Genomic DNA, 26,116 nt, shown 5'->3' with positions numbered 1-26,116 from the left:
CCATATTCCTGTTGTGAAAACTGATTTAAGTTAACCTATTTTAAAGGCAACCTGGACAAAGAAAAAGTGATGGACACATTTTTACTCCTTAGCACTGAGCTGCCCAAGTAATGCAGTTAGCAGCAAGAGGATGGAAGTGTCCTCCAGAAAGTGGATTTGTTAAAAGCCTCTGGCTATAGACCAAGTACTGAATTAATTTATGAATTAATGGCTTTCTGCTGCTTTACTTTACCTTCTTGATCTGTAAGAAGATACCAGTCTAAAGAGGAAAGTACCATGTCATTACTGAAATGAAAACACTATGACAATTCTCTCTCTAAAACAAGACAATAAGCCCCAAAGCACTCTTGGCATCCTGCACAGAGGCACCAGGCAACAGCATATCCATTATTTATTCCCATCATCACTCAAAACAGGTATACGCTGCTATTGGAGGAAAAACAATGAACATTTCCATTAATTCCTACTGCTGCCCAGTCCTGTTCCAGGAGCAGGGTGTTCCAAAATAAATATCTGCTTAATGATCAGCTACAAAGATGAACCCCCGTATTTCGAGCTACCCTGTAATGAAGAGGGAAAGCCCCTACCCTTCTCTCTGCAGAGCTTTGCTTTCAGCAGTCACCAGGAGCACAGAACAGATCATTGTTAATAACAGGTGCCACAATGATCTATTTTTAAGTGGTGGAACGAGACACAGGCAAATCACAAGACAGGAAAGATTAAGAACAGGAGAAAATAAAAGCTGGAAGTATACAGCAAAAGGTTAAAAACATGAGCAAGAAAAGGAAATTATCTTCAGTGTCTTCTATCACATCCTGTGCTGCAGCACCTGAGCAAAGTCGGAAATGTTTGCATAGGAGAGAGTGCAGAGGTTAGGAGATGTTATTATTTCCAAACCCTTTTGTTGGCTTTGATAGAACAACTGTGGGTTTGTGGTCAAAATTAAGAAAAACCAAGCGTGTTTTATTAAAACCTGCGCATACTCTGCATTCTTTTATGCCAACAACTGAGTAACTCTGACCTATGTCAATGCCACTGGAATCCAGATCTGGTGGCAGAAATGCTTTGGCTGCGCCTGCCTGCCAAGTACATGCACCTGGGTGAATTTTCGATTTAAAGCTATTTGCTGAGTAACATACATACAAAATATTAACAAATAAACCCATTTTATTCAATAACCAGAAAGGGTAAGTTACTAGAAAACTTAAAAAAAAAAAAAAAAAAAAAAAAAGAAAATCAGAGCATCAAACCTCTACATCACAAATCACTCCTGAGAAACACAGTGGGATTTATCAGCTCAAATAAACATGCTTAGTGTTTAGATACATTGCTCCGGGCAGGAGTGTCACTGATGCAGCTTACCAGCTATGTTACAAGAAGACATCAACCCCTAAACTGGACAAGGGAGCAGCAGAAAACACTTACGAGCTACTGAGAAGTTATTTAAAGGTGATTCCCGCTGGTCAACATCCTGCGGTCGTTCCTTGTAGCCAATGAAGGTGCCATCGTTCTTCAACAGAAAATACCGCGGCCTCCATGTTTTGATGTATTCTCCTGGAAAGACAGGATGTGAAAAGGGAGACAACATCAGAAAACACCCCAAAATACTGACACATCAATAATTTCTGTTAATATTGAAACTACATGTCATCCTGACAGCAGCAGTTTTAAAAACATTCAGTTCAGTCTGATACAAACAGTGGAAAAAGACACGCACTGAGTCACAGACTGGTAGTGATGTTAGCCATGAAAACGGGACTTCATAAAAGGTAAACAGCTATGTTTTGTTCTTCTATCCACTTCGATTTCCATTCAAATTCTGCAACATCTGCCTTAAATGCATTTTAAATTTTAAAAAAATCAGAGCAGATGTCCTATGTATTATTTTTGCTATTGTCATTTTTCATACTGACAAGTGGAGAAATTTTTTTCATTTACATTTTGCAGCGCAAGTATTTTAAACAACAATGGGTAATTTACTAATTAGTCAACTGCTTTATCAAATGAACAGTCACTTTTAGACCATAAGAAGATAATTCTCTGCTTATGTTACATAACATCACTCACTTCTCTCACAACATCTCAAGCATGAAACACAAGATGATATATCACAATATGAAAGGGAAAACACTGGATGATGTATAGCCACCGCAAAGGAGAAAACAAACATCTACTCTGAAAGATATGCCACCTTTCTTTGTCTGAAGAAACACCCATTGCTCACACCACGCTACTGCTCATCTGAGTAACCTCCACAGGTGACACTTGCATGACTGTGTTACAGCCACATTCAAAATGTCCAGCAGTAGAATAAGAAGAAAAGACTTAATCAAAACCTCAGTTATTTACTGGATTTATTAAGCTGGTCTTCAGGGAAGGAAGACAGAGATCCCAGGTATGGCTCTTCTGTCAGTATGTTTCAGTTTCTTGCTTACTGACCAGATCACTGTTTTCTGAGGCAGTCTCTCAAGAACCTCAAATAGCTTTTCATGGTACCAGGCTGCCCCTCTAGGTCCTACAAGGTCCTGCAGTAACATTTCTACTCAACTGAATCACAAAAATCTCATTCAAGGTGTTACCGAATGGCCATTGAATGTTACTGTGGCCACAGTACTGGCCACGCTTTTCCAATTCTGCTCACCCCAACAACTGATTTAAAAATTTTAAAAGCAAATGGTCAACTACAAAGCACCCACAGCTGCACATCAAACATACCCTCCTCCCTTCTCACTTATGATTTCTCACTTGTTTGTTTAACACTGGGGAGAAGATGAGGGAGCACACTAGGAGCTGAACTCCTTTCCAGCCTGCCACAGCAGGACCATGCCTGTGCACCCTGTGATGCTGCCCTGCAGTAGCTGGTGCCCGATGCCCACAGGTTCACCTGCTGGCAAGCTCTTCAAACAACCAAGAAGAGTGAGAGGAGAAGGCTCACCAGATTTATTGGCTCTGGCAACCTTCTGCTGCTCTCCTGTTCTCCCAGGCTCCTCTCTCACTCTCCTCCTTTCCCGCTGCTCAGCTTTCCTCCACTGGTAATTTCTCTCCCAGTGAAGTGCACCCTGCCCCAGGAACTCCCTTGCAGCTGCTTTGTCTCCTTCCTCTCCCCACAGACCTCCTCTCCGTCTGCAGTGCAGTTTCAACCTGCTTTGGCAGCAGCTGTGTCACTTCTCCGTTCACACTCATTCTTCTCCCTCCTGCACACAGAAGCAGAAGCAAGCCCAATGCCCACACCACACAGCCACGGGTGTACACAGCCCACACCAGCTGCTTTCCCCTCTTTAGTCCTTGCTGGGCTTTCAATTTTGTAGTCTAAAGCAAGAAACTAAGAGCTACTGAACTGTTAGAGAGTCACACAGAGCCACCTATGCAGTGGCCATGTCTGCACAAAACATCCACTTGAAACTGATGGAACAGGTATGGGGCAAGAAAGAGGAGAGAAAAAGGAGCACAAACCTTCTCAGTGTTTTTTTAGAGACAACTGTTACTGCTCTAAGTGTTACACCAACCTATAAGGGGTTTACAAAAGTGTCATCATCACTCCAGGAATTTCAGAAGAACTCACCTGTCATGGTTTAACATTTATAAGCAAGGAGGAAAATGTAGAAGGTTTTGTTGTCATCATCTTTTTAATTCTGACCTTAATTAAATGCTGAAAACTTTCTGGGATCAGCAGGAGATTATGAAGCCTTTCACATTTAAATTATCAGTCCAACTCGGCCCAGATCAGTGAGATTACTCCAATCTCATTACTATTACACCACAGATGTGACTACAGGGACAAGAAGATACATGGCGTAGCTCAGCCCAGCTCTTGACTAGAGGTTTGCCAGGTAAGCAGGTTGGGGAGGTGGCTGCCCAGACTATCAGGATTTTGGAACATGCTGTTACATACCTGACTCATTGGTATTTTCGTCTCTTGCATAAAGCACATCCAGGAGATCTACGAACCACCACATACCCCTTATCATACACGCACTTAGGACTAAATCCAGATTGGATGGGACAAAAAATATCTGAACAGGGACAAGACAGAGAGCTTCCACGTCCCTTACTCTCTAATTTATGCTACACGTCTTCCCCACTGGCATTTACAGAGGGGACATTAATTATTTGCAGATTCTGAAATTATTATCTGGTTATTTTCAGTGACGTATACATAATTTTAAACAGAATTACACTGTACTGTCACAGGAGACGTTCTCTTAGATTAGATGCTTATGTTTGGCTCTCATACTTTCTTACAGCTTTATCCCACCAATCTGCTTCTCTGTTAGAAACACATCCTCTAACAGGATTAATCACAGTCTTTAAAATGGTGCATTCTATACATATACAGCATCCTCCTCCACACTCACTCTTTCTGTGTGAAAAATCAAGGATTTCATTACTGCCAGCCTTTCTGCAGGGATTATTCTGCTTGGATCTTCCTTTAAGCATTGCTTTAGCTGGTTATGGCTCCTGATCCACCTTTGCAATTTGCAAATAATTAACATGATTTTATTTAAAATTTTTTCCACATGCCTGGATCTTAATGAATACTGTAACACGGCAATCTGACATATTATTGATTATTGTTCTTGCCAAGGAGAATGTGAGGCACAGTGCAGCATCTGTGGTATACATTTTTATTATATAACAGACTGAGGTTGTACTTCTGCATCCTGCAAAAAAGTGGCAAGACGCTGCCTGGTGTGTGACTCCCCAAACAGATGATCTCCAACTATAATTTTACATTCAAGCCTGAGCAAGCTATCGTTCCTCTGCAGAAGCTCGGACACACCGATTCACCAACAGTCATCAAAAAGGTGTACAAAGTACATATTGTTAAGAAATAAGTTTATATTTTTATGATTAGCTAAAAGACCATAAATGGCCTACAGCCCACAAGGACCACATCAAAAGGTGACAGCCAATCTGAGTATTAGAGGCAGAAAAGGAGTTTGTCAATACAGACAAAAAAATAATTATGTGGAACTGCTGGGATAAAGCTGTCTGAAAAACATCAACACCTTTTCCTTCCTCCGATATACTCAGCAAGCTGTCATGCCTCAAGAGTGAACTGCGCTGTTTCAATTTTTGCCCTGTGTTCTTTGTTCCTGTTGCGGTTTTGTTTTTAAGAATCACAAGAAGAAGTTACTTCAAGTTACTAGTATTAGCATTTATGTAGTCACCCTATAAAGAATTGTACCGAGTACAGGAAATGCAAGCATGTGTGGCAAATTCTATCAGACAACACTAAAAAAAAAAAATAATGATCCACCATGGAAAAGTGAACAATTTACAAAGCAAAACATTTTTTCCTCTGTGATTCATTGCTTGTGTAATGCCCTGGCAGAGCCTTCTTTGTTTTCAGTAACAGAATGCTAACACTGCAGAGACAGGAAAGCAAAAGCATGGGTTATAAATCCTACATATAAAATCCTGGAACCAAACAGACTCCTCTGTAGCTTGCTAGCTTTATTATTTAAAATCTTTATGTACCATTCTGTTTACTCCAAGCAATTTCCAAATTGCAAAGATTCCCAAACTGTATATATCTGGAAACATACACAAAGATTGTTATAGACTGATTTCCCTTTATTGCCTTGTGTCTGCCCCCACACACTGCACATTAAAATACTTAACACACACTTAGAATGTAAATCCATCGCATGCCAGAAAAGCTTTTTCGCTGTAACACATACTGCAAAGCACACTTATGCCTGAATATTTCAGAAAAAGTTAAACACAAAACTCCTTTGGTTCATGAAAAGTTAATTCTGCTGAGGATTTACAATAATGCAGGGTTAGATTATTTTCCTCTCCTCTCCACAACAGTATCTCACCGAATCTGGAGCTGTCTACCACTGATAGAGTGTCTAACATCAGAAACAGCTGCCACTCCCTGGGAAGCTCACGGGGTAAGTGGAGAATAATGAGCAGCAAGCACCAGCAGAACAAAAGAAAATCCATCTTTATTTACCAACTGCTGCATGCTTGTTGCTGCATCAAGCTCATTCAAAGCCAACACCACACCCTTTAATTCAGAACAGACTATATTTAAGAAGCCTCTGCTTTTTTTTTTTAATCAACTCATACATACCAATGGTTTGGAAAAAAAAAAAAAATCATTAGGTTAACCAAGTCAGCATCCAATGCTACCCTTGATATTTACAAAAGCACCGGACCAACTATTAACTTTCTTATGGCCCAAAGTAACCAAGTAACAAGCCCAGGAGCACTCACTGAAAACAAGGTCTCAGTTACAAGAAATGCAGTCAAGTGGATACCACAAATCTACAGATAAATAATACATTCAACTTTCTGCTCTGAGCATCAGAAGTAGCACCTTTAATTGAATTTAAGCTTAACACTCAAAAAATTAGAGCTTCTGAGTTATGCAAGCCTTCTCTACATTCCCACACGCTCTGATGATGTACGACACTCCCTGCTTGTACAGCCCCAGTTCCTGTCCGAGGGAGCATGAAAGTTACGCCAATCGCAGCGCTAATGTGCCACCCGTCAAAGGCAGAGTGACTCACTTCTGAGCCTCAATGGCCACGAGAGTGGTCTGCATCCTGTCGGCCTAATAAGGACTCAGAAAACAGATGCCAATTTCCTTAAAGACGTGAAGCTTTCAGGAGCTGCCATCTAGTTCGTGCTGAGGAGTGGGACGGGGATTTACAGCTAGTTTTTACTGCTTGAGTAAATTGGGTAAGTGTCCACTCACTTCAAAACCAGCTGAAATCAAAACAGATTTGGAAAAAGAAAGCCGGGCTTGAAAACTTGCCTTTGCATTTCTAAAGCACTCGGAAGCAAACTCCTTCCAAGTACAGGGAGCTAATTCTGGATCTTAACGACCTGACACCAAACAATTAAGTCTAGGGTGACCCGAATGAAAACGCTCATCTTAAATATGTTTTGTTTTTTATAAAAATAGCAGCACAGACACCCACCAGGCTGGTGCACCACTCTTCGCTCCCCTTAGCAAACTGTCAGAACAAGATATTTAAACACAGTAGATTTTCGGTAGCTTAGGGAAATCAAAAAGAAAGGAAAAAAAGAGGTTATGTTAATGTCTTTCCCAACACGCTGGCAGAGAGAGGAGGACCTCTGGTTTGTCTGCCTATTCAGAGGCGCAGCGAAGGGGCCGGTTCTTTGACGATTTTTTTTGGGCCCCTCTCTGGATGCCTCCTCGGCCACCGCCTCCAGCACAGCTGCAGAGGCGCTCCCTGCGCCTGGAATCTCAATGAGGTGGCCGGGCCTGCTGCCGGGGCTGCCCCTCGGTGGGGAGGTCACCCACAGCCCACGGCCACTGCGCCAGGCCAGCGCGGCAGGAACAGCTCAGCACCTCTGCATGGCCAACACTGCACAGCTCGGCTCTTCCATCTCCTCTGGGCATGGCCAACACTGCACAGCTCAGCTCCTCTGCGCCTGGCACGGCCCTGAAGTGGGGTATCGCAGTCCCAACCAGCTGATTCAAGGCACGACAAATCGGTTCTCCGCTTTCTTCCCCCGCGGGCAGTGGGACGGCTGTGGGGTGCATGGCCAGGACTGACGTGACTGCCAACAGGTTCAGGAGAAGTGCCGCCTCCTCCTCCTCGGTTTCAGCTTTTCTAAACCTCCTGCCATTTCTCACGCTCAGGGAGAGTTGCAATCCAGGGCACCTGCTTCATTATCATATCTTGGGGGAATATGAGGGGGGAGGGAGAGGGTGCTGGAGGTGGGGCGAAGGGTGACGGATGAGCCGTCTGGCCTTCGAGCAACAAAGGGAGCTGCGGAAGGACAACTCCTGGTCACCTGGCCCCCCACATCTGTAAATTAACTTCAGAAAGCAGCACACAGCCTTTGCTTAGGGCTTCCCACAGCGCTAGGCAGAAAAGTAAATGTACTGGAAGCTGCCCCTGTCTTTAGTTACACAACAGCACAGGTGGGAAACACCTAACGAAGGCAACGGGTGCTCTGATTCACAAAGCCAGCCATGGGAGAGATGAGAAGTCAGATTATGGAGAAAGAAAAACAGATTCTCACCCAATACTCTCTCTATGCAGGGGATGGACAACTACCACGTTCTCAGATTCCATCTCTGCCAAAGGGTTTGAGATCACCGGCCAACACCACCACTGCAGAAGATGACACCTCTGTATTTTTTACCACTATACTTCAACTGTATAGTTATGTAAAACTGAAACATGGAGGTTTATATTTTCCTTCTTTTTTTTTTTTTTTGCTGAATTTCAGTTTAGAAGGTCAAAAATGTTGCCATATTGCTTACAGCAATCAATTTAAGCAATACCAGATATTCCCAAAGGAGCAAAAGAGAATTAATCAGCATGTAAAAAACTCCTTACTCCTACCTTTGGCACAGCTTAGTCAGACTAGTCCTAACCTACAGCTGTCTCCGGTGGGAGAAGATGTAAATGAAATTTCATTAAAAACAGCAGTTTTAAGGATAGCTACATAAATTACAGGAAAATATAAAGTGATTTCTTAAGCTATCCTGAAAACAATTTCAGAGTGAATTGCATCTTCACTACCTCATGGTGCAAACAAAAGGACTTAAAAATACCATGAGGTGTCCCAACACAATTAGAGAAATCTTTTCTGCAATAAACTTGCAAGCAGCTACAGCACTGTAACAAAATAAAACATTCCTGTAACAGAAAGTGCCATCATGTATTTCTCTGCTTCTGACAGGTGCCCAACTCTCTCCCATTTTTATAAATAAATAAATATGACAGAGGAGGTGTCAGATTCACTGAACTGAATTAAGCATACTTAGAACAATTATTTCTCCCCAAGTCATTTTTTACCTTGACTATGATGGAAAATAGCACAAGCAGCTAACAAGGCACTTAAGCTAATAAGCCTCTGCAAGTTTTTCAATACCTTCTCTTAGAGGAAGGAGGTAGCTACAACTATTTCTCAAGATCAGTCTAAATACAGTCAATATTTCTGCAAATCAGTCTCTTAAATACACCCCATGTACTTATAAAAACAGTGTGACTTAGTCCTCCAAAGATTTTATGTCTACTACAAATACGAAGAAAAATAAAAACTAAACCAAAAACACCAAACACAACACACCCTGGTGTATTTGAACAAGGATGGGCTTTCTAGACAGCATCTGAAAGCTGATTCAATTATTTTACCTCTTCGCCTAAGAACACTTAGCCATGACTCCTGTGTTTATCAGAACACATGCCTAATTTGAGTATCACAAACCCAGTTTTGTTCTTCAGTAAATCCCATCTAGAGACTAGCAGTGTCTGAGGGGACAAAGCAAAAAACCACACACAAACCAAAGCTCTTTCAGAACAAACTAAGACTGAAATCACAGTTAACTTGTATTCCTCAAGTGGCCTAAACATAGGGGATGTTCAGGAAAAGCATCATTAATTGATTACAAATTGTTTTAGGTCACTTCCCTCACTATGCCCTATTAAAAAAAGATTAGGTGAGTCAAAGACTCAGGCAAGAGTGACTTTTATGATGTATTTATTTGCTTTATTAACATTAAACCTAAAAAGTACTCAGCAGAGGTTTCTCATTAAAATACCGAAGTTGTGGAGGCTGAGGGAGGACCTGGTAGATTGGAGTGTGGCTGACCATGGGAAAGCAAGAGCAGGGGAGGGAAAAAGCAGGACACAGTCATGAAGAAAACAGAAAACATCCACATCGAGGATGTTTTCATCCACCACTCCTTAAGTCCCTGGCTCGCTCTTCTAGGCTCCCATTACCACATCATTGTGTCATTCACAAAGTGAATCAAAACCTCAGGGAATTGTAAAGAAATGGAGGAAAAAAAAGGCTAAAGGACATTAGGGAGATCTATGGAAACAGCAGCATTTCTAAAACAGATGATATGGACCAACTTCAGAGACAGTTTGAAAAGGGGAAAAAAAGCTCTCTTTGTAAAAACTAAGCTGCAGAACATGGACTTTAATAAATAAGCAATTTATGGAGAGTAAGAAATTAACGCATTGCATTGTTATCCTTTAGCTTCTGGGTTTGAGTCCTAATTTTCAACATAAATGCATGGACTTGGTTTTGGCCACTTACAATAAAAGCACTACCAGTAATTGTGTGACCATGCCGTGCATCAGGAAATTTCTTAAAAGAGCCAAGAAAATAAAATCAATGTAGAATTTTAAACATGTTTATACAAACAGCTACTGGGTAAGCATTTTGTAGAAAAATGAATGAAAGCTAAGTTAAGCAAACATTTCAATGGAAAAAATAAGAAGTAACATTAAAAAAGGTGGTGTCTTTATAGGGCTGGGGTTAATCTGGAGTTCCCTTCTTCATTTTGTCACTAGCAAGTCTACAAAATCCTGGAGGAGCACAAGGAGACCATGTTAGTTCTAATAAAAAATTTCATTTATCTTGAGGGATTTAATGGCCATCAATGGAAAAATTAGAAGCACTTCCCAGAAAGCAAGTTCTAATATTTGTTATCATAGCAACCTCCTGGTTACACCTCCAAATTTAGTATTCCACAGATAAGTTTTACTGAGCCACTACCCCAAACTCAGCAATGAAAATCTCCTCCAGATAACAGGAGTGCTGCCTCACTTAGGAGGAATTTTGCAAAGTAACTTAATTGCATGCTGAGAATTTATTAAAGCAACTTCACCACTGAGTAGCGTAAGAGCAGAACAGCCACCGCAGCTCTGGTGCTAAGCTTAGCCGAGTAACACAGGCGTAAGAAACTTTGCCAAGGATTTCTGTGCCTTGGACTGAGGTGTGTCATCACCATAAAGCAGAGCACAACCCATACTGCTGCCTCAACAGGGTCACAAGCTCAGTCAGACACACGATTACAATTAATTTATTTTTATAACAGACAGTAAAAATGTTGAGTTTTAATACAAACAAACAGCAAAATTCCTGCTGGATTTCAGCGGTACCACGATTTAGCCCTGTAACATGGAAACATGTCTAAAATGCAACTAAAAACAAATACATATAATCACAACTATTTTTTGAACCCTGAAGTTATCTGTTATATTAAGCTCATTACACTTCTCCCTAACAGCTTCAAGCTCCAGGAGAGATGTATTCCAGTAAGTCACAAGATCTGTTTCAAGGAGGAAAAGAAATAAAGACTAACCTGAAAAAAGACACAATGAAGACCCACCTACCTGACACTGCTACCAGAAACTAATTTCCTTGTTACCAACAGCATCTTGCTACACTAAAGTCATTTTTCATTTTAAAAATAGAATAAAAAATTAACAGTATACCCCACAAAGAAGTGGGAAGCAGATTGGACACAAAAGATGGGAGCTTGAGTTGCACTTTCCAGTCTGCAGTGCCGCATACTTTTGTTTTGGGAAGACATGGCAAAAATTCCAATCTTCTCTATTCAGACTGCTCCTATAAGCAGGGGAAAAACAAATATCACCTCCTACCCCCAGCCTGCCCTAAAATCACACCAGTTTCTGTGGGCATCAAATCTGGCACTTGCCTCACTGGATCTTCTGAGGTCAGGGACTGCTGCATCGGCCCCACCTTTCCTCCACACCCGGTTTTCCAAGCACAGCACACCACAAAGCTGCTCTTCACCATGCACATTCCTTCATCTACCCAAATCTTTAAAGCTCTATCCCATAACCGAGCACACTCCACTCTCTGCAGTTCCATATTCCCACTCTCACTAGGATGTCCCCAAAGAACAGAAGCGAAACAAACTGCAAAGCACATCCCTGTAATGCCTAACTGCATTACAGCTACCCATCAGGTATAGAACTTGCAACAATTAAAACAGCTGTCCAGGAAAGTCAGATTGCCACACTTTAAGTCTGAGAACACCAGAAAACCATAAATAAAGCGTTAAACGCATATGACAACTTTTTGCTTTTTCTTATGACTTTTTTTTTTTTAAGAAAGGAGAGAGAAAAAGCCCTACAGGTCCCCTGGTGTAACATTCCTGAAGGCCATCTGGGGCTACGCTCGTGCCTCAGGGACTTCCGGCAAGGAAAGTACAGACGAAGGTACAGAAAAGCCTGCATGCAAGCCCTGCTTGATGCTTAGCACACGCTCTGTTTTACAGCATTTCCTGCCACTGTCCCTGAGCTGACACTTCCAGCTCAGGTGGCAGCTGCTGGGGGCTCCTCTGCCACTCCAGGGGTCAAGCCAAGCAAGGCCACCCTGCAAACCCTGCTGCTGCCAGTAAGGTGGGAGGGGAGCAGGAGGAGAAAGGGGGAGGATAGAGGCACCTTTGGGAAGCAGAAAAGCGTGCTAGACATGAGTTAAGATGTGGCTACAATTCTGGCTGAAATCTGCTGCATCAGAGCAGCGTTGACAAAGGGACAAGCTGATGGGCACAAGGGAAGGCGCTGACTGGGCTGAGCGCACAGGCAGGCAGAGAGAGGCGGCAGCCTGACCCCCACCCCAGGCCACACCAGCTGTGCCTGTGGCCATCACCAGTCCTCTCCTGCTCCTGTCCCAGCACCAACGCAGGCAGCTGGAAGTGCAGGTTGTGCCCAGTCCATGGGGAGAGTATGCTCCTCACTCAGGACCTCGTTCTTGACACACAGCCAAATCCAGCAAGTTTAAATATCAAAGCTATATCCTTTAGACACACACAGACACTGTAGGTATGTTACACAGAGCTAACGTGGAGCCTGGCTGTGAACACAGTATCGCTGCACTGACCCTGCTCCTTCACATGCACAGCCAACACACGCAGTAAAATGTTCCAATGTCACGCTGGCCACAAAGACTGTACCACCCTCTGGTCTGGGGAAGCTATAAGGTTTAGATTATTTCCATGTTAATGCTTTTGCACATTTATTTCCCCATTCCCTGTGAAAAAACCTTTTTAACTTCAGGATTACAGCCTGAGTATCAAATTAAGAGACAAAAATGTTTCCAAAAAGCAGTCTCTGAACACTTGCAATTTTCATTTATCCACCACATACTAAATGAACCTTGGTTATGGGCAGACTTATTGCAAATTATGGTTTTCTAAATGAAGACACATTTGGCTATAGAAGTTGGACAGTACAGGTAACACCCTCTTCTTTAAAAAAAGAAAGAAAAAGAAGGAACAAAGGACCCAAATAAAAATCCTGGTATTTTATTTGGTGGTAAAATTGCAGCTCAACTAAAAGATTAACTAAGCACAAGTCCACTACTGGGTCCCTATCAATGGATTGAGAAATGTTTTTCTATACACTTTTCTTCTCATCAGAGAATCCAAACTTCCTAGTTTAATCATTCTCCCATTTCCAAAAGAAACTGAAGCCTTTTTAAGCAATGAAAACATCTAGCTATTTAATCACAGGTACAGTAAAGATTTAAATGGTTTTGAAAAATTAATCCTTAGTGATAAAAGTTTCCCAGGGAACATTAAATCAACAGATTCCAAATTTCAGGTATAAAATCTGATTGAAACTGCTGCTCTGAAAACTACAACATTCTCCTGGCCATCTCTATTGAAAAGGCAGCCTGAATTGCTACTTCCATAAAGAAATATATCCAATATTAACAGGACTTCTACAAAAAATTCTTGATGGCCTGCAAGGACTCCTGTAATTAACCCAAAGGTAAAATTTACAGTAATTGGTCATATAGAAATCAACTGCTCAGCAGATACGCATACATGCAGGCTCTCGTTTCATGCTGCAGTTGGAATTTCTACCAAATTCTGGGTGGTGGCAATTAAACAGCTTCATTTGCAGTCCTCTGTTCTTTGCACCTAATTCATGACAGCACACAGGATGAAGCAAAAGGTGGTTATGGCATTTCATCAGGTATGCTTCCATGTCTTAATCTTCTAAAAGGAAACTGCAAACAGTAAGCTGGAAAAATGATGATGAAGAAAAAGCAAATAAAACAGGCAAGGGAAATAAACTTCATTTTTAAAAAATTCCTTTTAGGATTATAAACATCAGTGCCTTTTAGAAAGAAGAGATTCAGCCATATTCCCCCTTCCTTTGTACTGAAGTTTATAACATTCTCTCCAAGTTACCAATTTTGAGAAAATCACTGGATAAACACTTGTGTTAACCCAGCTACATGGCTCAGTGCCAAATGTAATGCCAAACTTCCCAGTTGCAAAACGAGCTGTTTTTACACACCAAAGTAACCACGCAGCAGGCCTGCCGAGCCTGAAGACAGCTGACAGAGATGACTGTTGCTGTCCCCCCATTGCACCGACATCCATCCAAATACCAACATCTGCTGTGCTACAATTTACTTTTTACACAACATTTAGCAAAACAGTGCCTCTGACTGCAACATCATTAAGGAAGTAACAACAAATAAATCGCAAAGTCCCATCAGACAATTGTAAAATTAAAGCATAGCTTGCCTTGCATACACTGAGCTTTAGTTCAGACGTATTGGACTTCAGAAATAATAAGCATTAGAAAGTGTTTTCTTTTATTAAACACACAACACAAAATTCCGTAAACCATGACAAGTGTAATCCATCATTACAGTGTAAATTACAGTTCTGAGGATATTGACTTGACTAAATCAGCAGAGAAGCAGATGCCTGCGAGGCAGCACGGCCTGCCCGGGACCATCGCAGCAGCCCAGACTCCTAACAAGATTACACCGTGCCTGGGAGTGTAAGCTCTAAATTCAGGGCCCACTCCTTTCCAAATACCCAGAGCGTGTATTTGTGCTTGCAAAGTAAGGAATTAACATTCCTAGAAACTCAAGGGCCCTTTGCTTTAAAAGCAGGGCTGAGCATGGGGGCCAAAGCAATTGAACACCACCACACAGAGGGGAGGTGGGCTCTGGTAGTGAGCCCTGTTAAAAATCCACAGTGGAGGGGGTTCAAACCAGGATTTTGGCTCCTAAGTGCAAGCCAAGTCTGGTGAGTGGTTCCACTGTACTGCCCAGCACGGTTCACACCACAGAAGACCCTACACGATCAGTGTCCTCCAATTAGCTCACATCTGCATTGCTCAGGGTGCAAGTCAAAACGGGGCTGCACTGCCACCCTGACACTGCCACACGGCTTGGGCTTTTATAGGCACACAGGCAAAAGAGGAGGAAGAACAAAGAATTTTAATCTTTAAAATCATGACCAATTTTAAAAACCAGCTCTTTGCTCCTTCTGTCCTGCAGTAAGTCTGTGAATGCAAAAACAGGAAAAAAAACCCACCTCACTTTCTTTTGAAAAGCAGATACTGAAATGAAAAATTTACTGAAAAAACAACCTGAGTTTTATTAGGCATCAATTAAAGGGTTTTCCCTCAATCTTTCTGCTCCTCATCACCCTCTTTAACATCTTTAATCAAAAAAACGCTTGAGTTACAGAAAGCAACATTTTTTGTTGGAACAATCAGTCCCCCTACATCTCCAGACAACGTGTCTGTCAGGAACAACGATATACCTAACACTCAGCTCAAGATACAAGAACTTGGCAGGCTGTATTTCAAAGCAGTTTCACCAAAACAATACTGTTTCCCTTAAATCCCTATCAGCTTAATAGTGGAAGACAATAATATTTCAGATAACATAGACAGCAAGCATTTTGGTAAGTTCAGTGGACATTCTTTATCCAATCCAAAAATAGCCAATGTCCACAGCCACATTAACAGAAATGCTACTTCACCTTAATTCATGCTAAAGGCAAGGGGTTAAGACTCAAATACCTCTCGGGGTTTTGGCCAGTGTTGATCTGTGTTAGACCAGGTATATATGCACACATACAAATATATATATATATATTTATATATATATGCCCATTGTGGGACACAGGAGAAGCTATGCAAAGCACAGCCTGTGCCCCCAGGCAGGGTTTTAGAGGACAGACTCCTCTGTGCTAGCTACTATGTGTTTGCACAACACAAGTCAAGGTCCAATTGGAAACTTATTTGTAGAGTTGCTCCTGTGCAAACTTTAAGTTCAACCTCTGAGTTCAGAACTGAAACACTGTTTGTTTGTCCATTTATCCCCTGGCATGGTTGGCTCTTTGTCAGACAGATGTATGCCACATGCAAGTCATTTCCCAACCTCTCTGCTCCACCTCCCTCCACACACTCTGCACACACTCTGACCCCTCGGCAAATGTTCTGAGAGAGGAGGAAGTGTTTCTGACAGTTTACGTACTCTTCAATTTTTTGCCTGAGTATAAATGTCTTCTCCTGTGCTACTTGTAAGGAAACAAAGCAAAACAAACACCACTTCCCAAACAACTGAATGCCCTAAACCTAGCAGCAGGAAAGGGGAGGGAAGGGGTGGAGTGGAAAGGACAGAGAGGATGGATTACACTGAAGTTATTTTTGTCCTGTTCAAGTGGTAGGCAGAGACCACTAAATATAGAATTTATCAAAGCAGGTGAACAAGAAAGATGACATGAGTGCCATGTTCCAAGGAACAAGCAATAAATGAAGTATATTTTCACCTCCTGGCCCAAAAAGCTCACAAAACCAAACTGATTTGCATGAGCAAGATTCAACTGAACAAATACTCAACTCACTGCCTCCTTCCCTTCAGATATGTGACATTGTACATGTTAAGCAGACAGGTTTTCTGTCTCTTACCTGCTTGTACTGTATATAAACAAGACTATAAAGTCCACACTAAAATGGAAAGAGCTTCACTCTGCGGTGACTCTGGACAGAAAATCTTCAGAAGAAAGTATGCTTGCACGTACAGCTGGGTAATAAAGCTTCGCTTGAAATCAAACATTAAGGAATGTTATGTTGTCAGTGGCAACACAAAGGATGTGGTTTCTATGAAATTTAACCAGTTATAGGGACAACTGCTTTCTTTTGGTCACACTGCAGTCCAGGGCTTGCTCAGAGTAACTGCTACAGTAGTTTGGATTTCTCAAGTGAAAATCCATTCTTATGTATTTTTAACTCCTTCCAGGGTGTGAGTTAGTCTGTGAAATGCCCTGGGTGGCAGGTGCCAGAAGCACACACTCCATTCAGTAACTATGAGCAGGCCAGGCTGAAAAACAGACAGCAAGACTTACCAGGCTCTTGGGCTTACAGAGCCTGTAGCCAAGGACCCCAACAATCAGAAGGACGTTAAATGCTTCTGTAGGCACACAGGAGTGAGCAAGGAAACCTTCGGAGGAAAGACATGGCACCAGTCAAACCATGACCTCAGTGGAAGCCACATTCACATCAGTGCCATCATCTACCACTGGGCTCAAAAAACAGAAAGCTTTTATGTGGAACATTTCCTTTCTTCCATCTGTGCTCCCAGTTACCACAGTATCCAAGAGCCCCACAGTTTGAGCTGCATTTGTCCTCACAACATCCCCATGAAGTAAGGAAGTGCTGTTATCACCACTTCACAGATAGGGAACTGGGGCAGAGAGAGAGAAAAATAACCCTATCCGAGGTGATTGTATAAGGAGGAAGTTTGTGGCAGAGCAGGGGAAGACTGGCTTCGATTCTCTGTTCCAGGATCGTACCCTCATACACCAGGCACCTCTTCACCTCCTAGATGCTCTGCCTTCAGTTTGACTGCCCTACCAAGCTCCCCTGGGCCACAAGGAATGGGAAATGCATATGGCTTTTAGCAACAGCATTTCCAGCCCAAAAAAAATGGAAGAGAGTATCAGATGTAAGGGTTGTTTGCATTTAGAAGTCCGAGCCTGAACAAGGAAAACAACTTCCAAAATAACCACCATTATCCTGGTATTGTGGGAAAAGGAAGGAAGACGTATCAAGTTTTCAAAGCAGAAAATTAAAAACATCCCTGACAGATCCTAAGTATAATTTTAAAATAATTAGTGAAAGTTTAACAGGAAGCTGGTATTAGACATGCATCCTTCAAGAATCTCCCTGTTCTAGACATCTTAGGTTATAGAACAGTAAGAAATTTTTAAAAAGTCCCTTTGATACTATATCTCATTTCAGACACAGATCCAAACACAGGTCTAATGTAGTTTCATATGGAGACCTTGGCTCCAGACTTCACACAACAACATTGTCTTAGATAAAACAAATTCCAGAGGCTGCACACTGCTCAAGGTTTCCCATTCCTGGCTGAGCCAGGCTTCAACCCTCAAAGGCTCTCTTTTCTAAGTGAAACAGCGCATCAGGTCCAAAATTCACTCTGTCCTTTGGGACTCTAGTTGCAGCCATCCAGAGAACCTGTTATGAAATAATCTACAACTTAAGGGCATTCCTAAAGCAGCATTTAATGTCAACTGTGTGAGGTGACTATTACCCTGGAACAAATAGCAGAGGTCCATGACACTATGGATTACCGGGTCTATTGAATCTTACTCCAAAAGGTGACTGCTCATCTTAATGGCCAAAAAATGACAAGACTGCTACTAAACCATCACGAACAGGCCTTGATGAATGACACAAGGACTGGACAAAGGAATAAATTTGTGAGTTGGTGATAACTGAGGGTACCTACTCAGCCATGATGAACTTCCAGGTCACCTCTGCTATCCATGGACTATTCTGTCAATCGCTGCTGGTAAGCTGGACCCCATGGCCCAGGCCTTGACTTTTACAACAGGCTGTTGCTGTAAACTTCAGCCACCAGCAACACAATGTGCATCTAAAGCACACCTCCTCTGCCACAGAGTCTGAAGGACCTGGAGCCAACCTCTGCCAGAGCCTGAAGGAGCGGTAGCCAACCAGCTTCTTCTGAAGGCTGCACTATCAGGCACCTAAGTCAACTTCTACCAGGGACAAAATAGAAGCCCTGCTTGAAGGTGACCAGAAAGAAGAGAGCTAGCTCCACCACACATCCTGCTACCCCCAAATCTTTCCCCCTTCGTTTATACCAGGACTATAAAAAAGTGAAGGAGAAAGGCTGGGATGAGGTTAGAAACATTTCTGCTTTCTGACAGTGAGCCTCACAGCAACAACAGCCAAATAAACAAACGAAAGCAAAACTTACAGCAGCTTCAGACCTACATAGCAATCTTAGTAAACGAGATATTCTAGCAATTAAAGCAAAAAGCAACTTTTGGGTTCAGAGTACAGACCCAGAGCACTTACAAAAAGTAGTAAATAAGCAAAGTTTGTTTATTATTCCTAGCTTTGAACCTTTCCCTTGAAAAATCCCAACTTCTGTATTTGAACAGACCAGCCAACACTGAAAAATGAAAAGGCCTGTTTTTCCAGACAACTGAGGAACTGCTATTTATTTTCTGTTTGATGGCCATCACAAGGAATATGAAAAATAAAACCACCTCTACAAAAATAAAACACCTCTACAAATGGGGTTGTTATTCTCCTTCAAAATCAAGGTGGGCTTTGCACGAGATTCCCAATATCCCAATATTAAACTGGTCAAGAATCACAGAATACTTTACGTCAAAAAGAGCCATTTGAGGTGATCTGGTCTGATCACCCTTCACAAAGTGGGGCCACTCAGAACTCTACAAGAGAAATCCTAACACTAATACTGCATGTAGGTAATTCAGAATTTTAAAAATACAAACACAAGAAAGAGAACAAATGCAACTTTATCAAACTGCAATTTTCAAATCAAATTTGAGGAACAGAATCTCAAGCCTGCTTGGCCCTCATTTAATGTCCTTACCTCCAGTAACTGGTCTGAGCGTTCTAAGCGCCAACAGAAAGACGAGTACCAATACATTCTCTGTGTGTTCTAGGCATAAAAAGGAGAAATGAATTCACTGTTCCTCCATGGTTTATTTCACCACATGAATGATGAGAGAAAAAGCACAGGATTGTGCATGGTCACAAAGGTATGCACGGCCTCTGAAGCGTGAACATATATCTACAACCACACATCCTGTTGTGTGTCATTCCGTTTCTAAAATAATGCCGGAAAAGAGGAAAGTCTCCAGAAACATGAGGTTTTGCCATAAGCACACCCAGTCTAGTCACAGGAATAAACAAGCCTCTCCAAGAAACCAATAAGAGCTGCTGTGAAGTAGCCCATTCCTAGTAGCCTGGAGCAGCTCCTGAGAACAAAGCTTTCCTCAGGCCATAGGGAAGGTTTCTTAAAATGTGAAGAGAACTTCATATACATATATATACACATACATATATGTATATATGTCTCCATTTTTTGCATAATCCTACCAGTAAAATGTCAGAGGATTAATAAAAGGACAAACCCAAACCCCAACCCTTAAAAATGCATAAAACTTATTACAATGTATCTGAATTTTTCCCCCCTATTTTAAGATGCAGCTTTCTACAACATAATGATTTGTGTTACTGCAGTACACAGCAACTTCAGGTACACATCTGGATCTGAGCCACCTGCTGTACACATGGAACAATGAGACAGTCCCTGTTCTGCAGAGTCGACTGTCACAGGACAGGGACAATGGAAAGCCAGACACAGACACACACAAAAAGGGGGACCAATTCCGGGCATCGCCGGCAACAGCAGTCTCAGTACACACACATTACAAGTTCATTGGGGCCTTTTATAAGCAATACAAGGAGCCAGAGCTTTTGAAGAGGATAATAAAGCAGCACTGCAGCTGTTTACAGGGACCATTTCCCAAGTGTGAAAGGGTAGCACAAGAGAAAGCACATAAGTGCTTGCCTGCCTCTACGTTGTAGTCACAGTATAGACACATGCTAGGCTAACGGGAGGCAGAAGTTAACATCTTAATAGCAAATTAGAGATGGTAAAAATAGGTATGAAAAGCAAAAGCAGCTGGTTTTGTAGCTCAATGCAACAGAGGAACTAGTGGTAGGGACAAAGCAGCAGCCCAAAGAACGAGCTCTGCCCTGCTCAGAGCAGTGCTCTGAATGGGACACGGTTACATGCCAAGCATACAAAGATGCAAGATGATGCAAACCTTAGAAAAGTATATGCCCCCCCTCCATGTTTTGCTTTTGTTTTCCATTTTCAAGAATAAAAGTATAGTCCAACAACTACAGAAACTTTGAAAAAATCAACTTTGAAGATTAAAAAAGTCTCTGCAGCCTATCTGCTTAGAGCTGCTGTAGAGCTGAGACAAGACATTATTTTTCAGAAAGAAATCTGGCCACCTTCTGTTCTAAGCAGAGAAGGTGGGATACATATACAATCATGCTTTGTCTGAAATTACAACTGGTATTATCCAGGAAACACAGACTAGACTGGGAAAAATACCCATTCATTCCAAATGGTGCAGTGTGCTGAACTGAACATGGACGGCTAGCAGTCTTTATTCTGTTCTCATAGGTTTGCTCATCTTAAAATCATTTTATATTATTCCCAATGAACAATCTTCTACAGATACTCTAGTGCTGTGGCTTCCATTCAAGTCAGAGGGTAGATATTGGTAAGACTGGGTCATAACAAAACCTCAGGCATTAACAAAAAAAGTTACATGGGTTATTACGGAAGGATGAAACACCTACAGAACAAAAAAGTTCCTACTGCAGTAAGAACAGCACATTCTAACCCAATAAAAGCAATCACCAAGTCTAGTCACAGAGCACACTAGAAATCAGATCAGTCTATGCCAATTACAAGGTGTAAGTTTCAAGCAACTGCTCTTAAGGCAGCTGAGCCACCATGGCTGAAGAGAAGACACTGCTCCATTGCATCTGTCTTTAACAGGGCTGTCCCACTGTGTTCAAAATGTAAGGTCACATTTGGCTGCCACATCTTTGCAACCCCACTGCATAAAGGAGGAGAATTAACCCAGCTTGTAAAAGAAACAGTCTGGAGGAAAAAGGCCTCATTTTACCTGAACATGCTGGATCTGGCAAGAGCTGACAGTCAGGGAACACACAGAACCCTTTAAAAATACACAGCATCGTTTATTACACTGGGACAGTTCTTTGTGTTGCACAATCCAAGCTTTTGTTTCAAGCAAGAAAATGTTTTCTAAATATTTTGTCACCATGACAGTCCAGCCTTGGACTCTAATTCTGCCCTTGGTTGCTTCAGAAAACCCCTGTGAAGTCAGCCGTGTTGTACAGCTTGTCACTGCATCCCAGGCTGCCGGGAAGGCTCACCTGGCAGTGCAGTCACCAGCATCCTCTTGGGCCTGTGTGCTCCGCACGGCTCTCTCAGCCCGACTTACTGCCTGCCACAAACTAAGACCCATGTGAAGAAACATATGGAAAAGGAAGAGAGGTTTGCAACTATGAAGCACCAAACATCTTCCCAACAGAGACAAAACCTATTCCCAAGATAACAGAATGAAAAATTTTAAACACAGAGAGAAAATGAGGCATAGAAAAACAACCCCACTTTGAGGGCCCTGTTCCAAGTAAAAACATGTCTTTCAGGGACATTAATTTGGAAATTAAATCTGAGCAGATACAGCCTAAGTCCACAGCACAAGTCCCCAAGAAGAGCAGTGGAGCATTTCCGTATGACTCAGGAAGTCCAACAAACACTTTTGCAGAACAAGATCAACAGGGTGTTTATATACAGCAGCAGCGTCATGTGAACGGGCGGTTTAGTTTGTGAAATGAATGTTTGCATTGTCATTAAAAAAAAAAAAACAACCCAAACCAAAAAACACCCTCTACTCCACACTTACAAGTTTCCAACACAAAAACATAGCAGAGGAAGGAAGTACTTCAGCAGCCAAAATTTACAAATTCTTACCATAACTTTGGCGCAGTAAACTTCTCCAGTGTCACAAAGGCCTATTCTTCAGGGGGCTTGGTTGCCTTTTTTTTCAGAAGGACTAATCCACATGTGAAGGCTATTAAAGAATACACAAAATGCCAAAAGAAGCATAAACATGCACATTTTGTGTGTGGGTCTGTTTTCCAAGTTATATCTGTTTTTCCTTACACAGATACCTAAGAACAGCCTGGATGCAGGTATTCCTGCTTTCTCACTTTTTTTCATGATGCTTGGTGAACTTATTCCTTTCCCCCAAAAATGACAATGCTGCTTTATTTTAATTCATTCAAATCAGCGACAGAGATTCACCCTCTTGAGTTGCACTCAAGTGGTCAGGCTTCAAGAATTTAACAAGGAATGAAGATTTTAATACAGAGGGATTTTGCTTGTTCATTTGACAAGAAAAGAAATTCCTCACCGTAACCTTTTAATTGTTTGAGAGGCACCTTAGTAGAACCTCACAGAAAATGCTAATACTCTAAGTTACACTCGCCATTTCTGCACAGCAAAACAAATCCAAGCTCTGAAAGTCAGCACTTTTTCCTCTTATTATCTGAAGCTACATAAAAGCCCTAACATAGATTTGGAAGAAATATAACAGAAAATTTTGTCTGATCTAAGTACATAGAGCTAAATTTATCCTTCAGTTTCCAAAACACCACTTGGAGATTGGGCATTTAGAGTTCTATTCACTGGCTAGAAAAAAGCCAAATGGTACATTTTAAAAAACTGACTTTGAAATATTTTTATGAGAACAGGGACAAGCTATGTAAACCCTAAAATTCTGTGGGTCTTTGTACTCACAATTATTGTCGCAAACTAAAAGGCTCATATTCCCTACTAAGCAAACATTTACAATTAAATCCATTCTGCACAAAGCATTTGCATTTTGAGATAGAACAGTCAGTTGTTCAGCTGCTGTGATTTAGATGGATTGGTTCATTATTCCTGCAGTTCGTTTTCAGCTACACTGTATAACAAAGGGGTGCCAATGTAGTAGTGAATGGCTTTAAAGCTAAGTATGCTGCTATTCTTCCACGATGATGTAATTTCCCCATCTCCCCATCTCTCAGATCAAGATACCTCGACTTTACAGGCTAAACTTCAGCAGAAATGACAGAAACAAGCTGTCACAAGTGTTCAATAGGCAGTAAGGAGATACTGCAAGTCAGCTGTAGGCTGTTGCCAGCAAGTTTGCACTGGTTTTCCACAAATGAAAATGCAATTTTCCCCTAATTCTTATTTAAAATAAATACATTTCTTATCATGGAAGTAATAAGGCAACTTTGACTTCCACATCAGGAGATACATCAGTTACCTTTCAAATGTTCTGCCATAGTAAAAACATACCTACATAAGAAAAGAAAGACCAGACTTACAATTATCCCTGATGCAAAGAAAACTTCAAATTGAAAAAATCAGATAGTATCCTACTCTTTCACTATCTGTAAAATAACACCAAAGGCAGTATTAAAGTCACCGATTTCATTCTTTAAGAGGGATTAAAGAGAGAGAGAGTGACTTCTTACACAGGCAGACAGTGACCGGACAACAGAGAATGGTTTCAAACTAAGAGAACAGATTTAGATTAGATGGTAGGAAGAAATTCCTTAGGCTGAGGGTGGTGAGGCGCTAGAACAAACTGCCCAGAGAAGCTGTGAACATCCCATCCCTAGAAGTGCTCAAGACCAACCTGGACGTGGCTTTGAGCAACCTGGTCTAGTGGAACATGTCCCTGTCCATAGCAGGGGGGTTGAACTACATGATCTTTAAGGTCCATTCCAACTCAATCCATTCTATGCTTCAAGTAAATAAACTATTTTTCTATTAACAACCATGTAAAAAGGTAGGATTTCTTTTTAAAAAAAAAAATGGAAAAAAATCCATTATGATCTCAAGCATGGTCTTCTCAACACACTGCCCCATCAGCATGAAGAGCACTTCTCAATGACTTGATTAGTGAATTTACAGTGTCATAGGACTCATATCCTGTGCCCAGAAACCAGTGTCCACCTAGAAAACTTCCAAATCCCACAACCAGCACTGTACCACAGATAACCACAACTGGATTCCAGACTACCCCATGCATAAACTTCCAGCAGAATAATAAACATTTAATGCAGCTAAATCTATGCAACTACACATTTAAGTCGAATTATTTAAGTTGAATTATTCCTTGGTGTTCCCAAAATTTCATTCTACTTAATGAGCAAAGGAAGGCAAGGAGACTGCATGATCAAAAGTTAAAAATGATAAAATAAGACAAAAATCTACATTACAAAGAAAACACTTTCACTTAGCTAAATGATTGCTATTTATAGATGGTTTATTGACCACAGACAGGCGCAGGGATATGTATGACGTGTAAAGACACCAGTCCAGACAATCCATGCCTGGAAGCCCCTGAAAAGCAACCAGCAAATAAAAGGTTGTATTCCCACCCTGCAGAGCCCTGGCAATGGATTTTGAGCTGCTTAACAGGTTGTTCAAGGGTGTAACCTTTTACTAATACTCCAACTGAGAAGCCCCAACGTAGGCATAAAACCAAAAATATACAGAATTGTGTGTAGCCTTGTAATTCTGGGCATAAATCCTAGTCAGTGCAAATATTTTCCACACCAGTTTAACCACATCATTCTGCACGAAGCAGCAGTGTTGTCAGTAGTAATATGGCACATACAAAGGCTTGTATGGGAAGACACGGCAAAAATTTTAATTAAGTATTTTTTCTCTTAAATCTTAAGATTTGAGTATGATAAACAGAAAAGCAGTTCAAATACAGTTTCATTTCTATGTTTCTATTAACAATTAGACCCGTCAAGCACCTTACGGATAATAAGAAATTTTTTTTTTTCATATTGCTTGCTTTCTGAAGTGTAATCAGGATGTGTTTTGTGATCCCCAGACCCTTTGGCAACAACTGCAAAAATAGCAGGGTGCTAATACTGCTAAGGCTAAGAGGCCAGAAAAATAAAAACACACATTTCAAATTATTTCAAATCCTCTATATTTTGAGCTTTTTTGTGACAAGTAATTAAACAGCCCTTTTTGTTCTGCTTAGTCTAAACTGTGAAGCAGGCACTCAGGTTATCTTTTCCAATTTTTCTCAACACCATGAGGACTAGCAAGCTTCTCTGCTTCAGGAAGAAAAACAGGCAAAACTTTCAAAATCTTGTGACTTCTGCAAGGGGGAACTGATTTATAAAGCCACCATAAACATAAGGGCTGCACTTAAATTTTGAGAATTAGTAGCAATTACTGTAAGCAGCCCTGACCTTCATCAGCACCTGAAGTTCAGTTCAAGGAACACCAGCGTCAACTTCTTGACTTTCTATCAGCAAAAAATGCTGGTCTTGAAGACCTCTCCAAGACAGGTGGAGAGAGTTGGGGCTGTTCAGCCTGAATAGAGGAGGCTCTGGAAAGACCTTATTGCTCACTTTTTATACATAATGAGGGCTTTTAAGAAAGACAGAGAGGTTTTTTATCAGGGCATATTGACAGGTCACAGTTTTAAACTATAGGAGAGTAGATTTAGACTACGTAAGATGTAAGGAAGAAATTCTTCACTCTGAAGGTGGTGAGGCACTGGCACAGGTGGCCCAGTGAAGTTGTGGACGTCCCACCCCTA

At 41.5% G+C, this 26,116-nt stretch overlaps 1 protein-coding gene across 1 annotated transcript in view; it reads right to left on the bottom strand.

The window, feature by feature from the left end:
- AKT1 (AKT serine/threonine kinase 1) overlaps positions 1-26,116 on the bottom strand; it is a 78,118-nt gene that overhangs the window by 37,792 nt on the left and 14,210 nt on the right. Inside the window, exon 3 of the mRNA XM_039551775.1 lies at positions 1,426-1,554. Within this exon, the coding sequence (XP_039407709.1) occupies positions 1,426-1,554 (129 nt within the window). The remainder of the gene's footprint in view (positions 1-1,425; positions 1,555-26,116) is intronic.

This window comes from Corvus cornix, chromosome 5 (genome assembly GCF_000738735.6).
Source record: "Corvus cornix cornix isolate S_Up_H32 chromosome 5, ASM73873v5, whole genome shotgun sequence".
Lineage (NCBI taxonomy): Eukaryota > Metazoa > Chordata > Aves > Passeriformes > Corvidae > Corvus > Corvus cornix.
The sequence above is the reverse complement of the archived record's forward strand: the minus strand, read 5'-3'. Positions and strand labels throughout refer to the sequence as shown.